The following is an 18390-nucleotide window of genomic DNA, read 5'->3' as shown; positions in this document are numbered from 1 at the left end:
GATGAGAGAGGTAAGACGACTCACCTCCTCTCGCAGGGCCTGTAGCTCCCGGTCACGGGGGTCCACCTGTGTGGGCGGGGGGGTTGAGGGCTTGCTGGTAGCTTTGAGCCTGTTGCCTGCTACTCTGTCTGCCCAGGAAAGTTTTGGAGGTTGTTGGTCCTGGCGGCGACGAGACGATGAGCGAGACTTGCTAGAGCGACGAACGCTGGCGCGGTCAGCGTCTCGCTCCGGTGTGCGGGAGGTGTGCGATTGCGGTGAAGCGGGCGGTGAGCGCCGTCCCCTCGCTTTGCAACTTTTATTACCCGTCATGTGGGCGCCTCCACAGAGTATGCAGGCTGTGGTGCATGTCGGGGTGTCCTCTTGGGGGTGCGGGATACCGCATCTTGAACAGTTGTGCGTACGCTGAAGGGTGCAGACATCCGCGCGATGCCCTGGTTTCCTACAGTTTGTGCAAGCATCCATGTGTCCTTTATATAAAGTGCAGTTGTGGAGTCCGCCTCCGTAGGAGATGGTTCCGGTGCAAGCATCCATGTGTCCTCTATATAAAGTGCAGTTGTGGAGTCCGCCTCCGTAGGAGATGGTTCGGGGCACCGGACCCGCCCGGAAGGTGATGAGGATCGAACGGGTCTGTCCCATGCGGCGTGCATCAATGATGAGGGCGCCAGGGTTGCCCGTGAAGAGGTCTTCAAGAATCTGTGCTGGGGTTTCTTCCCAGTAGGCGTTAGTGATTACTCCTCTTACTGCACCATCCGGGGGAGCGATGTAGGCGGTGACGGTGTAGGCTTGGGTTCGAAGTGATATTTGTTTGATGGCGACCAGGCGTAGCGCGTCGGCTTGATGCAGGGTACTCATCGTGCAGGTGTTGTTTAGGGGGTGGATACGCAAGTAGGTGGCGTCCGTTTCTTGGAGGTCTTTGGCTGCAGTTATCAGGGCCAGGCGAAGCTGGCGCGGTTGAAGGTCGTTTATGTTAAGTCCCCCGTTGGAACGAAACACGATTTTGTAGGCATCCGTGTGCAGTGCGATGTCAGTGCACGTTAAAGATCCCCAGGTGGTCGAAATTATTTCGGAGCCCCCCACTACGGCACCTCTTTCTTCCTTTCTTCTTTTACTCCCTACTTTATCCCTTCCCTTATGGCGCGGTTCAGGTGTCCGACGCGATATGTGAGACAGATACTGCGCCATTTATTTTCCCCAAAAACCTATTATTATTATTATTTTTGAAAAAAGGCGCGGCGAGGCGCGCGTTGTGACGTCGCGTGCCTCCTTGGAGCACTGCGACGGCGAAATCGGAAGTTAGCGGCCAGTATAGCTTTCGCTTTAAAATACGCACCTGAAAGCGCGTTGAGCCGGTTTTTCAGCATTGCATATTTATAAAAATTGCTTCTCGCACTTCTAATGCATGGATCAAATACAGGCGCAGTAAGCGAATTTAATTATGTGTAAATTAACTAGATTTCGGCAGCAATATCATGCACAGCGACGGCATTGTATAGTTAGGTAATGTGGGCAAGCCAATTGAATCAGCTTTCCTTCGATACTTCGAACTACATTTCCGAGTAAAAAAAATTAAAAGCAAGGCTAACCTTATCTGTTGAAGGATAAAGTCTGCAGTATAACCTTGCCGTATAAAGCAGAAAATAAGTAAGAAAGGTTATGAGCTAATTTAAGCTGGTTAATCATCAAATTATTGACCCATATGAGGTACACCCCCGTCTAAAGTATACGACCCAAGGGGTTTGTTTGTAAGGCCTGGTGTATGCCTCTTTATGCATGCTCAGCTACCGTATCTTCTCGAAAGAGGAGTGGCTACGCGTCCTCAATCCTCCCAAGCTTTGCACTGCTAGATGTGCTTCGGAGCCCCACTAAACAGCTTAGAGTCAAACCCCTTGGGCTGTATACTTTTGACGGGGGCTGTACATAATGCCCACTTTGCTGTAGAATCTAGCACAACAGAAAGCACCGGAGTATTTCTCGCCGTTTTTGAAATACAAGTCTGCAAAGGTTTAAAAAATCATCTTGTGCTTGCGTTCTGCACATGCGCACCACCGTCCCCACAAGCTTCATGCGTACGCCAAGCCTTTGCGGATGCACAACTAAAACTGTCTAATAAGATGCCACCAAACAAGCGACTGCGCTATCACACCTGGCTTTTCTTACTTTGCCCAGAGACCTCATGGTTTACTGCTTCATCATCCCATTCGACAAAATAACTATGGAAGGTTAGAAACTGCACCAAAGGACGAGGACAGGAGGTAAAGAAACGTACACGACACCACGGGCAGATAAACAGTCGGCAGTCTGCACCCGTGGTGTAGTGTTCATTTCCTTGTCCTCGTGCTTTTGCGCAGTTTGCGACCTTCCTCGAAGATGAACCAACCATCCCGCAAGAACTCGTACTAAAAGTGAAATAGCCGATGCAGCGCAAAGCGGATGGCGGTGAGGTTGACGAGACGTAGGCATTGCTAGAATAGCCTCGCTTTGAAACCTCGTGCACGTATAAGATTTCCTCGCTTCGTACAGCCCAGTAGCGATTTTTTTTTCAGGAATTGCCTGATCCTGCTATAGAGTAACGACAGTAGCCAGCTTCAGGTTTAATTATTTCACTACAATAGGCGTGCTAAATTGAAAATACATAAGGGAATTGAAACAATAAACTGTGGATGGAGTAATTCACTTTACCGATTTGCTAGTCGCCACCAGAGTTAATATCAGCCTTAGAAATACCGTTATGCAAGTTGTTTTGTTAATATATTTAAGCCAGGAGAAAAGCGCCTTCTCTATGCACTAAAATCTACTTTTACTGCAGCAGGCTGTGATCCCAGTCAGTTCTGGTAGAGGCCCGGTGCAACGTGAATGTCTCACAGCGACATACATATCAAATCGAATTGACGAGGTTATCTGGGACATACGTGTGTCATGCCCGTGATACACTTCATAATTGAACTAACGAACACCGAACACTGATTTTGAGTGTTAAATCGGGCTAGTTGTTTCATCCTTGAGGGAAAGAAAAAGCAAAATGTTTAATGATGCCTGAAATCCAGGGTTCGACGGAAACCCATCTGGTCGGGTATATTCATGGCGGAAAATCTTCAAGCGCCGACCAATCGTCAAAAAAAAGATGACGTTTCGGCCCCGGCTTACGGGGGCCTTGTTCACAATGAAACTTATTAAGGGCTAAGCTTATGCTTCGAGCGAATGCGCATCTCTGCTGACGTAGTCCGCCGCGTCGCATGCCGCCGATGCTTGCATGCAACCTGGTGCGAGTTGCGGTGCTTGTCGCACGCAACCAGGCGTGAAGACGCCGATATGTGCCTTTTTTTAGGCGCGCTTCATTGCAGCATCTCGAAAGCAGAAAATAGAGAGTGTAACCTAACTGAGTAGCCTATTCAGTGAAGAGCGCGTAGCAAGCAGCATGGAGGGCGTACTTTTGACGTGACTTTAGCCATGTGTTTAAAGCGATGTCCACTGTAACTTTCTAAGAAGAATCCACTGAGAACGCTGCAGTCTAGTAACCTGCGCCATCAATCTGGTCATAATTTAAGCATGCTGTCAAGCATCTACGCCGTTTGCTATACTGCGCCAGCCTCCGAAGACAACGGACATATACGGGTGGCCGACGGCCCGCGACCAACATAACATTCAGCTCACCGTCCAGAACAGTCCGTAATAAGTGATATAATCCAGTATGGTAGTTCTCATTAGCCGGCAAACAGGATATTCTACATTAAAATTTTTAGAATATATTTCACGGCTATAGCAAAAGCGGTGTCGAATCTATTTGACGCTTAAGCCGATACAGCGGCGGCGACCAGGCCGCCGAGCCTACTGAGGCGAAGACCTGCTTCACCGCAATACACGGGGTCGCGAAGCAAGCGCAAAGCGGGAAACTGGAACTATCCGCTTCCGGGTCGACGCTGCTTATCGACAGCTAGGCAAGCGCCCAGACCGCAGCTTTGTTTTCTCGAGAATGTTCGCGTACATACAGTTTGAACACTCATGAGTTTGAGGACCGCAGCTTTGTTTTCTCGAGAATGTTCGCGTACATACAGTTTGAACACTCATGAGTTTGAGGACCGCAGCTTTGTTTTCTCGAGAATGTTCGCGTACATACAGTTTGAACACTCATGAGTTTGAGGATAGCGCTAGCCGGCCCCCGACGTGAGCAAGATGTGGCGCAGCTGCATTCGGAACGACAAGCTGATGCAGGGGCCGGAATCTCGCGAGACTGGTTTCGGCTCGCGCGATTGGCCGGTCTTCCGGCTGCATGACGACAGCCGGCGCGTCGGCCAATCGCGCGAGCCGAAGCCCAAGCGAGAACCAGGCCCCTGGTAGATCTCAGCTTTAACGCACACACCACGTTAAAACGCATTGCAGAGATTTGATAGCCTTTAGAGACCATCGTGAACGCGAGGAAAATTAAGGGCTTCGTGGTTGCGGCAGCGAGGCCGCGGCACGATTTAGAAGGTAGCACGGTGGAACTAAACATACGACGCTTGCCGCTACGGCGGCGTCCGCGGCGGCAAGGGAATGGTGCGTCGGCGCTCGTCCTGTTCCTTTTAATTGCGTATAACAGCTGCGCCTTCACCATGAACAGTTTAAGGAGCATAGGCAGCTTGAAACCACAAGGTGGAGGATGAAAGTTACACGCGGCTTGGACTTTCCCGCCGTTTTGTGAGGCGCGAGCTCTGTGCCCATGCCTTAACATTTCGCTACAGCAATCCGTCTCCATCGAATGCAACGTCTACAATACAGTTTAGAGACCACCTCAGGTGATACAAAGCAAAACATACTGTCTGTATCAAGCGGCAGAGAATGTTTTTTCACTCATTGCCCAAATAAAGCGAACCAATCGACGCAGCAAGAAATCCACCGCTTTTCATGTGGCAGCCATCTTGCGAAGTACAGCTCCGCATCAAAACCAGCACCACAGAGTACTAGTTGTGCGGAACATTTAGCGCTACCCTTTAGTCTACTGCACTCTTGGCTTTAAAAAATAAAGGGAAGTTTTTAAGGTTTTCAGGTGCATTATTCGTTGCTTATTTCTTACTAGAAACGTACGTGACTAGACCACGGCGGTCACGAAGAGAAAATGTTTTTTTTTGCTTGATGAAGTTTCTGTTATTTCCAGTAACAGATATTTTTCTGCGCTGCAACAATAAATTTCCGCAAGAACACCTGTAATTTTACACACTTTGTTACGATGTATACATTGAAACCGAGTAGACGTCCGAAAGCATGCGTTGTGTTCAGCTTGGTTGGCTCATGATTTTGCTCTGCTGGATCTCCGGCACGTCTGAAGACCATATGACTCAGGTTAGGCTGTGATCGAGGTTAGGCTGATCGCAACCGATCGTCCCTCGTGTTTTATGGCCAATCGATCACGCTGTGCATTGCACGTCGTCGTCTTCACCAACTTCGAACCGTGCGCAGTGGATCCAGATTATACCGCTATCGCACTGCACTCTTAGGAGCGTTAAGTGGCCCGAAACGTTTATAGTGCGCTACTATATTAAGGTCCCCAATCAAATATTTCGCCAATCTTTGCCTTGAAACCATAGCCGCGAACAAAAAACGAAATGAAACGGTACGTGCTAGCGAGCATACTTCGCATATGGGCAAGTAAGCTAAATCGGCTGTAATTTTTTTCCACTTTTTATCCTGTATCCTTGTTCTCATGGCGTGCGATGTCATGCGCGTTAAAGAACCCCAGGTGGTCGAAACTTCTGGAGCCTCTTACTACGGCGTCCCTCATAGCCGGAGTCGCTTTGGGACGTTACACCCACATAAGCCATAAACCACTATTCTCATGGCAATATCCGCCTTATTTTTTGCAGTAAATGGACGCAAGAACTCCGATAACATCATCATGGGTCTGGCAGGAGTGAGCTTGGTCTTTGACATCGTCCTTTTGGGCGGGGCACTGCAGGTAACGTGTTCCCGTTTTAGTAAAGATAGAAACAATTGCAGCACGCTGACCGGGTTCGGGATTTCAGTTCAAAGCGCCGGTGTGCTTCACGCTAGATTGTCAGGTGAAAAGGCACACCATCACCCACTTATGAGAAAAACATTGAAGGGGGGGGGGCGTCAACAAAATGGAACAATTCTAGATTTGCCTTGACACTTGTCCTAGCGCTCAAGATTTTCTAGCAGTCAGTATCGTGCAGCACATTTGGCAAGTGACTTGCCTGCCCTGCGCAGTGTTACACAATGAGCCTACACTTGAAAGCCAAAATCGCAGAAAGAGGCGTGTGTGTAACATTTGTATTCATATTCAACACCACTTTTTGTTGTTTCCTTCTCAGTGATTGTCTCAACGGACGCCACATCAAGCTTTTAATTTTCGGCATTGCTTCAGGGTTGTTTAGGGGGCGTGACTTCTTTTGGGCCAATCACAGAGAACAAACAAATAAGAGTGGAATGTGATTGAAATATGAGCCCCACCGATGCAGTCTGCAGTCCACGAAACATTTGGCCGTTAAAAAGAAAATCTAGATCTCACCTCCCTCCTGAGCGAATGAGTGACAATGTTTGTTGTGCCGGAACCAACCCGTGGCGTGGATGGAATTCGATACAAAGGGCGAAAATAATACAATTGGGAGAGGATTAAAATAATTTAATTATATTATCTCGGCATTACATTTTTTTTCGCTCCTATAGTTGTCGTTTCCTTTAAAAAAACACCGACCACAGATCGCTCAAGTGTTTATGCACTGGTTTTCACGTACTGGGCAAGCAACAGGACTTGGGCGGGCTTATTGTTAAGAGGCTCACTTTCAAACAAGAAGCTCCGTCTGTTTGCAGAAGTGGTTCCAAGTTACTGGGTATGATTTTATGCTTGACAAGGCACTTTAAAACTCCCGACACAATAGTTATACCTGTTTTTTGTGCTCTTGTTAGACCGCGACTGGAGTTTGCTTCCCTCATGTGGAACCAGTTATCGGGCTGCGACATCAAAGGCATTTGGGCAACGCAGATCGGGATGACAGGTATTTTGGACATGGGGTTTATTTCGACTATATATCCCTCGTCAAAGCGTATCGCTGGAACCACCATGTGGCCGTAGGCGCTGTCGGGACGCTGTTGTTTTCTATAAGATTGTTCACTATGGAATTCATGTGTTTGATCTTGTAAACAGCGTGTACCTGCATGTTGCGTGTTTATTTATGTAGTTTACCCTCAGGAGGACATGGTAGATTAGACAGAAGAGGAGACGAAGAGAAAAAAACAAAAAATGATGGCCTAGTGGTCTGAGCATCCGCCTTTCATGCGGGTGGTACAGGGTGCAATCCCCAGTGCCACCGGGCACCCACTGATGATACAATGGGTATAAGCTTTCCCCTGGTCTCGTGCTCAGTTTCTCTGGGGTGAATTGCTTGCGAAATGAGTTTTAGAATCCCACCTTCACGAAAAAGAGCCATGAGGGAATGGGCTTTCCCGAACAAGGCAGATTTCGGTCTCTCGAGCGTAGACTTCCCATCGAGGGAAGGTGAGGTCACCAGAGGCCATCTTCCAAGCATTTCACTCCAGAAGAGCCGATGACCAAGTCGGGGGGAATCTTGTACCCATCAGAAAACCCGTGGGTACCCGGCGGCACTAGGCATCGAAACCAGCTCCCCTCGAATGCGAGGCGAATGATCTACCACAAGCCACCGTATTTTTTTTGTGTAATCGCTCGAGACAAGCTCCGAAAAGGATCGCTCACGTACAGAAGACAACTCTCAGGTAACTGGATAAAAGAGAGTGCAGTTCATACGTTTTACCCCTCGGGTCTGTTACAGGTGCCTGGAAGTGTTTGAAACTTTGAAAACTTAGGTTCTTCTCACATTGCAGGATTTAGAGTCATTTTGTAATTTCTGATGCTCATTGCATGCTTTGGTAGCCATAACAGCATCGTGCACTAATGTCAAGCCTCCGCGGTGTTTTTGAGCAAATCAGGACTGACTGAATTAATGAATCTCAACGCTAGGCCTGGGCTGTACTGCATCCGAACGCCACTCTAGTAGAGCGCGTTGCGTAAGAGGGCATTACGCGAAAGCAATGGAAACTATGCGCTACATCCAAGGAATAGGCGAAATAATGGACATAGTTGCCATGATAAATGACAACAGATATAATGAAACGTTTCATAATGAGGCGCCAGTGTCGTAAGATTAAAAACAAGCAAATTAACACGCCGGTTAAAGAATATCAACGCACGTTATAATACACAACGCAGTGAATAATAATAACAATCGGTCGTGAGGAACGGAAAGAATAGTTTTACTGTCCCACTCCTGGACAACACCTGAACTGCGGAGGCAGGGACGGGGCGAAGAAAGATTTGATAGAAACAAGAGAGAGGCACCGCCGTGAAGTGCTTGGGATTAATTCTGTCCACACGGGGTTCTTTAACGTAAGACGTCACAAAAGCAGCAGGTTTGGTGCAGATGACGACCTCGAAAATGATTCCTGTTACTGCTGTGCAGGAGCGCGGAGGGCTGATCCAAATTTCGGGGCTGTGGGGATCCTTCGACTGCGTCGTCGACGCTGTCATCGGCTTCCTCTCGGCCAACTACACCATGCCGAGCTTCGTGAGTGCTGCACTTTTTTTAGTTTCGAGCTCATTGTGTTGGTTCATTGAAAGTGAAGCGAAAGGCACCGAGAAGTAGCATACTTGATGTGGCACAGCACTGCTACCTTTGGTTTGGTTTGGTTTATGGGGGTTTAACGTCCCAAAGCGACTCAGGCTATGAGGGACGCCGTAGTGAAGGGCTCCGGAAATTTCGACCACCTGGAGTTCTTTTACGTGCACTGACATCGCACAGTACACGGGCCTCTAGAATTTCGCCTCCATCGAAATTAGACCGCCGCGGTCGGGATCGAACCCGCGTCTTTCGGGCCGGCAGCCGAGCGCCATAACCACTCAGCCACCGCGGCGGCTACTGCTACCTTTCCACCGGATTGCTGTCAGGAATCCCAGAGTTTGTAGGGCTTTGCCTTCTGTGCCTTTCTTCTTTGAGCCAGGACTGAAGCCATAAGGAATTTGCGCAGTCTCATTCCATCGGTAATATCCGTTATTTTGTCCCGTTTTTTCCCCTCGCTGGTCCTCCTTTAACGCTTACCGGAAGTGACAGGAGTGAATCTGAATAAAATGATGAGTTTCATGGTACTCACACTGTACGCATTCTAATTAATTCATAATCTTTTGACCGTTGGCTCAAACTCCTGGAATGTCGTTGTAAGGTATGCTTAAACACTTTCTGTGGCCTGCCTTGTAAAAAAAAATCTGAACATGCGAGAACCATTAACTGTCCCCACTGTGGCTGCAGCGCTTCGCTTACTGTTAGTGATCGAAAGGAACGAATGTTTGCGTACTTAATTGTCTTCAGATGTACGCCTCCGAGGATGGCAAAATAAGTGGAAATAACTTTCCTTTAGGGTTATCCTTAAAGCACTCCTGTGGACTACGAACGAAACATTGAGGCTGAATGGAGGAGGTTTCAATGATGGTGGAAAAAGTATAGATGTCAAGTTACCACGTCAGTACCGTGCTCCGGAGATGCACAGTCCAACGGACAATAAGCAACGGCAGCGGCAGCACCTCTGTGTCTGTTTGTCTGTGCTTACCAGCAGCACGGTATTTACATGGACCGCTAACAACCACGTCGCGTTCTTGCGTTATCGGCCAAGTTACCAGGTGTCCTAACATTGAAAAGGAGACACTGAAACATGATAGAGAAAATTAACCACAGAAGACGCTGCACGGAGTTCTGTGCTGCGTTCTACCTCCGTTCAGTGTATTTCGCGGTTAATACTTCCATCACGAGTCACCAAATGGGCTATCTTCATGGCCCCATAACGAAGTTACGCCGTCGTAAGCATTGATACAATAAGGACGGTTCTCGACAGCCGTGCGTCTAACTGGGTTGTAATTGGTCTGAAGGGAAATTCAGAGTGCCATCTGCCCTGTTTTGTGTTTCTAAGTTTTTGTACATTCCACTGTCATCCTCCTTGGCTTCTGTCTTGTCATTGAGGCTATTGCTTCCTAATCAAAACTGGAATGGACACTTAAGCTCCTCCTCAAGAGTATGACGCGATAGACTTAATGGGTTAATGACCATAAATACGGAATCGACATTCTCCGGTTTACATTCATCGAACGCTGGGAGTTCTCACACCACCCCTGTCGCAGTGATGCAGTGGTTAAGCGATGCAACACTGACCCTCCAGATGGCTGTTTCAGATACAGTCACCGGTGGAGCTTCTGAGAACCAGGTCAACTGCTATTCGCGAGCAGCCTCTAGCGACGAATCATTAATTTAATTGCCAGCTGCCACACTGGCCAGTTTGCTCACAATCCGGTGGGTAGGTTGTGATGAAGTCACAAGGCCGGGTTTTCCGGTTACCGGGGCTTTTAACGCTAATGTTGGCATCTTGGTTGAGACTAACGTATGTGGCAGCTGTTATGCTGCCTATGGCTTGAAGGCTGCCAGAATCGAAGCCCTCACTATTCTGCTTAGCAAGCTAGGGTAAACAGATTAGGAGCGCGTAAGAATATGCATAAAAAAAAACCAATAGTCGTTGACAGCTAGCAAAAAAAAAGCATGGGTGAATGTCACTTTTTAATTGCAGTGATGACTGCAGCGAGAAATAATTTTCCTGGTCGTTTTAGATAAGAGAAGAAAACAGGAGGCAACTAGTGCTGCCGTTGGGACTTGAACTCATGATCTACCGACTTAGCTATGGCGGCGACTGCTCATCTTTGACTTTCGAAATTAATTATGGGGACGCGAGATTCGTACGTTATAGACAGACTCGTTATAGACAGGCGATCGAAGACAGCAGAGAGAGAACAGCTTGCCAGGAGCAGATCAGCGGTGAGATTGATCTATTTATTCACGTGCCTTCTGCGCCAAGGTGGCTGGTGCTCGAAACACCCGTGTGCGCTGCTGTTAACGGAGGCTGTGTTATGGGCGCCACTACAGGGCTCCAACCCTGACAAACTCAAATGCCGCTGTGGTCGAGCTGATACCAGGAGAGTGGCACGATCTGGAGGAGGCCTCAGATTAGGCGGTGAAAATTAAACACGAGTTTTGCGCACAAACGAGTCCTCAATGTGCGCTGGCTCCACACGGTCGATTGCCACCATATGTCTTCACGTCCGTTGACAGATGCACTGAAACTCGTTACTCCGTGCCGTAGCACATCGAACGGGCCGTCGTACACTGAGGTGAGGACGAGTCGGATGCATTTTAGGCGTACAAAAACATGCGCCCAGAAAGCTACGCCATTTTTTTTGCGAAAACGTCTTCACAAGTGGAGAGCTATCGACCTGCTCCCAGGTCGTAAGCGTTCAACGAGTGACCGAAGTTGCACAACGTAGGCAAGAGTATGGTGGAAGGTGTAGCTGGGGCGAAGAATTTACTGGGTAGACGGAGTCTGGTCCCGTAGACGTCCCCGACACCAGTATACATCCCAGGTCCTCTCTTATTGCTGATCGAACAGCGAGCAGGGCGAACAGGAGGCTGTTGACCTGCGAAGTTCGAGCGTTGAGGGCGACGATGGCGGCCTGACGTTGAAGCCTTTCAAACATTCGATTCACCGACGGGAGATATACAGTAGTGTGGACATGGCAGACTGCGAGGGTGGTTGGTAATGCCGTGAAGAGATCACCTTCAAACAGTCGTCCACGGTCGGGTGTTACAACGCGGCGGCAGTGGAAACGAGAGATGTGGACAACGACGAAAATTGACGCCATGGCGGATGGCGTATGTATACTGAAAACACTTCAGGCCTGCGCGTATGGCGGTCAGCGCCGTCGAGGATGCGGCGTTTACTGCGTGATGAACGTAGTGGACCAGCAATCGTTTTGTAGACCTGGTCAAACCCCGAGTCGGGTGTGCGGAAAGGCTGAAGGAGGCGACTTTGTGTCGCGCATTGCCTTTGCACGGTGGTAGCGCAGATATTCCAGAGCTGAGCTGCGCACGTGAGCGTTGATACCTATTGAGCCACAGAAAACAATAGGTGATGAAGTGTTGAGTTGGACGCACGCCATTGTAGCTGAAATCCCGTGGATTGGTTAAGAGTTGAGCTTGGTGCGAGGTTGATACAAACGCAGTGGCACTGCCTTTGTGTGCGAAAGCACAAATCTGGAGGTTCGGAGCCTAGCAAAATCGTTTAGCGTTTGTGTGTCCGAGATCGCACCGCGATCGCACAAATCCCACCGGTGGCAGCACCTGCCATCTCAGGGCGCACCACTCAACCGCTGCACCACTGTGCGAGGAATGGTATGAGGACTTCCAGGGATCTATGTTGAGTATAGAAAGACAAATCCTGCATATATGGATACGCCATGCTTTCGCGTTGAATAGGAATGTTGTAAACATTCCTTCTCATTTTTTTACATGTCGGGGACGATCACGCCGTAAGAGACGGCCATGGCACATAAGACACTTGTACAGAAGCAGAGTTGACACTTAGACTCTGAAACTTGTTGCCAGTGCGTTCTGCCTTCAGAGTTATCTGGCCCCGCTTGTTTCTAAGTCTGATCAACGCCACTAGAAATAACAGTGATTCTCTCTCGGTCTTCTTGATTTAAACGATTTATGGCTTCTTTTGTATGCATGATATTCGTATCGATTTTGCTGGCGCAACCGCTGGCTAAATTCTAACCCACCCCCCCCCCCCCCCCCCCCCCCCCCCCCCCCCGAAGCACCAAAAGTTTGGCGGAACGGCGCTTTTAGCCCCATCGCCGCTACTGAAGGTTTTCTGTTGAGGTTCTTACTGAACGCTATATCTTTTCTCTTTCAGCAAGAGACCAAAACGGCTGTAAGTATATATCTAAACAAGGAAGCTTGAACTATATGGCTTCAACATCGGTGCCGTTAACGTTAGAAGGCGTGATGCTCTAGTACAGCGGCAAGAAATTTGCAGAAACACATAGGTGTTCAAGTGCATCAGAGCGTGAACAGGTTTTGGGTTTTCATAATAAATTACTCTTGATAATAATACATGCGAGCGGAACGGATGTAAACACAAAGAAATTCTAGGAAAAGTTGGAAAACGGGAAAAGCGTGCAACTTTCTCCGTCAGTAGGAAACGGTGCGTTTTACACAGTTTATACTGGTTCTAAAACATTGCTGTTTAAGCATAGACAATTCGATCTAGCCATATGTTTGGTGGATGATAGCCTTACTTCATTATGCGCAGATAAGCCCAACAACAGCAACGCCAATAACATAGACCTACTGATATCATTACCTCACCTTTGTTTTCCGTCGCTGCCCAGTTCGATTCCCTAGATATTCAGCCTATTACTCATATTCAAGAGCAGGGACGTGCTCAACGAATAGCAACTGCTGCAGAAGTTGGTTGATCTGTTTTGCTCGGTTCCTTTTACCTTCCAATCGTTTCACCCTTATTTTCGTTTCGATTGCGTTCAGTACACCCCAGAACCGAAATCTTTAGAGTTCGGCTTATTTGACGTCTACCATAAGTTGCCGAAAGTTGTTTAACCCATTGCGTGCTTTTCTCCACACTTGAATTGTTTTCTACCTCCTGTATGCCTAACTCGTTGAAATACGGATTTGAGATTTGTGCACATCCGAAAGGACATCCTAGAAATCTTATTGCCAGAGTGGTAACCAAACATTCGGAGCAACAATTTATTTCAGGATGCGTTCACCGAGGTACTCGTGTACATGACAGCCTCATTTGGACAATAGTTTAGCCATTTTCGTAATTCTCTTTATTCTCCAATCGCTTTATCTAGAATGTTGTTCGTTTTGCTGTTACATCGAGGGAAAGGCGAAGTAGCAAAAAAAATACGAAAGAATAGGATCGTAAATTTTCTGTTCGGGCAGAAACCTGGGCATGCGTGCCTTGAACACAGTGACGCACAGACAAGGGTACAAGACGCGCTAGTTTTCAAAAGCACGCGCGTATTGAACAGCTTTGGAATGCAGTTGAACATAATATTTTTGGAGCATTGCATATTTACAAAAAAAAAACTATCGGTATTTTACTTTGGATTCTAAAACTGTGTCTAGTAAATAAATAAATAAATAAATAAATAAATAAATAAATAAATAAATAAATATGGAATATTTTCGCTCTGAGCGACGTCTACATAAATGAACTGCATTGCCTTTCGATTTCGGTCGTTACTTTCTCTAAAATTTGCTTTTTGCCCACTTTAGGTCTAAGGCTTGGATATGGAGGGCGTGCTGTTTTAGCCGCCTCTAGGTGTTTCAAACTGTCTGTCACTCTAGCATTGAATGTTATTTGTCCAGCATTCGTGATGTCTAGGCCACGTTTTGTTCATATGGATTAGCCATGGTACCAAGTACCAAAAGAAACCTTCCCTTTAGAGTGAGCCACGAATGCCCAGCTACAAATTTTTCACCACCCAGCAACTTCTCTTTAATCTGCATCAGTTTCATGCAAAAAGTGAGTGCCATTTGAACTGACGCGCTTTCAGTCCAGGTTCCTGGCCTCTGAACCAGCCTTTAAGTTCCAAATTTTCAAACATGCTCGTGCTGTAGTATTCTATTCCCTTTCACGACCATTGCCTACGTCATGATTATGGAAGCTGTACTGCACAATTTTGTGGGGTAACAGCAACGTATATAACTTCCACCATGTTGCGTTGTCTGTGGCGTGCATGTTCTTACTAAGGCTGCGACTGAGGCTAGGATGTCATCCAAACGCTAACACTTTTTCTTTCTTTCCCCAGGACGTGCCGGCTAAGGGCGTGAGTGCATAAACTGCTTGATTGGTCGGGCGGCGCCATTATAAGCTGAGCCATTTTTGCAAGCGCGGATGGCTTTCATATGGCACAACATCACGGAAAGCGCTTTTGTTTGTGAAAAAGAAAAAAATGCACCAGTTGCGTGAATATCACGCGGAATTCAGTGGTAATAGACGGGCAAATCGGATACACTGAGGTCTTATGACAACGTAGTATGGCAAGTCGATGGTGTATACCTACGCACCGAAATAGTTGCGGAGCTACAGTGGACCACACATAGAGCAACAGTAAGCGAACGGGTGATTCGGAATTGTATCTGAAATTATTTCGTGCCTCCTTCTTTCGTCACGTACTGCGGTGTCGCTGGAGTCGCCTTGTCTCTACTTCGGTTGCGCGCACTGCTGGGTCCTTACATTTACATCGCAGCGCCTTAGTTTCTGCGGCACGGTCACTGTGATTTTGTCTTTGCACTGCCTTGCTTGTAGCCTATAGGCCACATGACTGGCCATGTTTTTTCGGGCTCGCCGCTTCGCTTTCACGATCTTGTGGCCGTGTCAAGGCTTGTGCGCCAGGCGGGCTCGCTGTCTGTGCTGTTTACATTTTTTATTAGCTAGTAGGCTTCACTAATGTGGTTTTATTTCCAGCGCGTTACGTCACCATTATGTTATATTGGCTGGGAACCGATTCCCTGGCCTCCTCCACAGCGCGGTTTGACGTACACTGCATGCACCTGGTTGCCGCCTGTCTGTATACACATCTAGCTTGCTTCGAATCTCTTAATTCGTCTTCGTTTCGCGCATTCTCTATCAATTGCTCTTTTTTCCCTCCCGATTCCTCCTCTTCACCTCGCCTCACCTCTGGAGACGACGAAACGAAAACCTCGAGAGTTGGGGCCCCGTAAGCTATCGTTGGGAAACAAAGCGCCGCTTACGTTTGCTGATGTTGACGTGTCGTATCATTATCTTCGCTTTCACAGAAGCAGTTCATTTGTGTTGTCAAATGTTCGCTTCCGAATAGCGGCAGATTCGTCGGTGTCACCGACGAGAACTAACCAGGCATGTCCTAACTGATGCTAAAAAAATAGTTCGTCTCATGAAGTATGCACCTGACGACTCAGAAACGGCGGAGCGGTGTCGACAGAAGGGATGCCTTTTTCTGTGCCAATTTTCATCATCGAAGGTTTTGCTTACTCCGTCGTTAATTCATGCAGGTTAGTTGAATGCGCACACCTATTTAGCAATACGTCCACACTGCAGCATTCGGCGTTAAGAGCGAGCGAAATTCGCCGCATCCGAAATGCTGCTCAGCTCCCACTCAATGCGCGCGCTACATCGGTGCTACATGGGTTTGTGGGAGTTGGTGATGGTGGAAGATGTGAACTTAACCTCCTCATTGCATTCCTGTTTGCTTACGGCCAGCGTCTGATTTTTCTGATGTCAGAAAACGGCCCTGTGGCGACAGCGTTCGCCGCTTGGTTTTCCGCCGTGAAGTAAGCCGCGGCGGTAGATTTCTTCAGTCTTGAAGCCGATTGCACTGCACTATGAACTCACCACAAGCACCGACACAGTGCACCTCCCGGGAGGTTGCAGTTTCGTTTCATTTACCTGGTAATTGCCATGTAGACACCTGCCGCGGTGTATCAGTTGTTATGGAGTCCAGCTCCGCAGCATGAAGTACAGGGCTGGATTCCCTGCTGTGGAGACCGTATTTCAATAGAGGCAGAATACAAAGCAACAGTTGTATGCTGAGAATTACGCTTCGTGGTCTTTAACTTCGGTAGCGTCAGTTTTATACCTTCGCGCGACCGTTTCTTTGCTGAAAATTAGCGCCGCCATAAAGCCCGAACTCCATGTACGCGAAAACTCACGGGAACGCGAAGGCGACGGCGGCAAGCAACGAGCGACGCCGTCGCGTGAAGCATTTCTGCCGTGTCACTTGTCTCCTGAACTGCGCCAACAGAATATTTCGCTCGTCGCCCGGAAGTCCTCCGCGCGATTGGCCAATCAGAGCCCCACACAGCCGTTTCCGGTTTGTCCACGGTTCGTCACAGCTTCTCCTCCGAGATCCGAGATCGCCTCAACCACCGTGGGCTCAACAAGCGCGTCGTCTCGGTCATCGCCACCGTCGAAAAAATATTTGCTTTGCTGCAGCTGTGAGGCAGACGCGCATCATTTAAATAATGAGAACAATCTACTTGTTGGCTACGGAGGGCTACCAACATTTGGAGCGGGCTGTACGAGCGGGCGTACTGCAGGGAGAGTCGCGTGTCGAGCCGCGGGTACCGGCGCTCGATCCACCGTGCCGCTGCGCTCCAACTGTATATGTACGCAGAAACACTCGCGGAGCATATTCTCACTGGTGTATTATAGTTTTATCACTTACAATCAGATTGCGGTGACAGTTTATGGGAGTGTTTTTATTAAACCGAAGTGCACAGGCACCGAACGAAAGCACACCTCCTCCGTGAATCCGTGATGTGACTTCGTCTCCGCAAGCACGCCGGCTTGGTTATCTCCACTGCTGTAGAGGAAATATTTCTTTTGCCCTGACTATGAGGCACACTCACAAAAGTTAGAGAACAGGTTACGGGCGTGTTTACTAAGCTGGAGTGCGCAAAGCACGAAGTCCGCTGTGCACGTCGCCGGAGCGCGTCGTCTGCCGCCGTCGCTTGCATGGAGGCTGCCCACTAAGCGACGGAGCGACGTCGCCGCGCCGCCTCGTCGCGTCGCTCTCTTTTTCGCGTACATGGAGCTGAGTCTTAAATCGTCATCGTTGCGGCCCCTGCCGGCGATGTGCGCTGCGGAGGAGCCTGAACGCCTACGCGGCTCATTCGTTGATTATGTCACCATTTCAAATGCTAGCACAAGAGTACTTAGGATGCTTTGCCTCCAAGTTTCACACATTCAACCCCTTTAAGCTAACTAAATTCTAAAACCTCTTCAGTTGCCCTTTAATTTAATAGTGAAGAAATCACATATCACTACCTTAAGCGAGTCGTTGGAAGTACGCAGCAAACACTCTTAATCATAAAAAGAAGTTACAGAAAATATGAGAAAATACATTACAACATTCTGTGCGAAGATTTTGAGCAGGCGGCTTAACAATGGCTCCTTTATCAAAAACTTTTTACGAATAGCGGAGTTAATGCCGAATGTACCTAGGAATATGACAAACTATTTTCCTGATTTACCACGAAAGCAGCTAAATTTTGTGGATCTTACCCCTTCTTGCAACAGGAATACGTGACGGCGGTTTAGGTTTTTTACGTTACAGCAGTGTCGGGTTGTGTGAATAGGGGCAGGGTAAGCTTGGAATGTTTGCGGCTGCCACCAAGGTTGCAATACCGCAGGTTCAGTAGGAGGCTATGTGAGTCCTAACACTGAAAAGTTCAAAGTATTTTAAGAGTTGCAATGCAGACAGTGCGAAACTTAAATTCAGGAGCTTCAGATGTACAAAAGAATTAATTAAAGACCTCTTCAGAACAGGTTTCCGAAAGTGCATTAACGCAATAAAGAGTAGGGAGAAGACTCAGAAAGGGGCTAGAAAACAGTGCCTTGCCTCGGTGAATTCCTCCCATAGTTCGTTACTTCAGTAGACTAATACATATTTGCACCAGTTTTCAAGAGACTGCTGCCTTACAAGAAAAAGCATGCATTGGA

The 18390-nt window shown here is 48.1% G+C and overlaps 1 protein-coding gene across 1 annotated transcript in view; it reads left to right on the top strand.

The window, feature by feature from the left end:
• The window catches only part of LOC144097978 (uncharacterized), a 69709-nt gene that overhangs the window by 16050 nt on the left and 35269 nt on the right, over positions 1-18390 (top strand). Inside the window, exons 4-7 of the mRNA XM_077630562.1 lie at positions 5838-5929; positions 8469-8573; positions 12793-12810; positions 14717-14734. Of these exons, the coding sequence (XP_077486688.1) occupies positions 5838-5929; positions 8469-8573; positions 12793-12810; positions 14717-14734 (233 nt within the window). The remainder of the gene's footprint in view (positions 1-5837; positions 5930-8468; positions 8574-12792; positions 12811-14716; positions 14735-18390) is intronic.

The sequence above is a fragment of the Amblyomma americanum genome, chromosome 7, assembly GCF_052857255.1.
Source record: "Amblyomma americanum isolate KBUSLIRL-KWMA chromosome 7, ASM5285725v1, whole genome shotgun sequence".
Classification (NCBI taxonomy): domain Eukaryota; kingdom Metazoa; phylum Arthropoda; class Arachnida; order Ixodida; family Ixodidae; genus Amblyomma; species Amblyomma americanum.
Note: the sequence above shows the minus strand (reverse complement) of the source record. Positions and strands in the feature narration are given on the sequence as shown.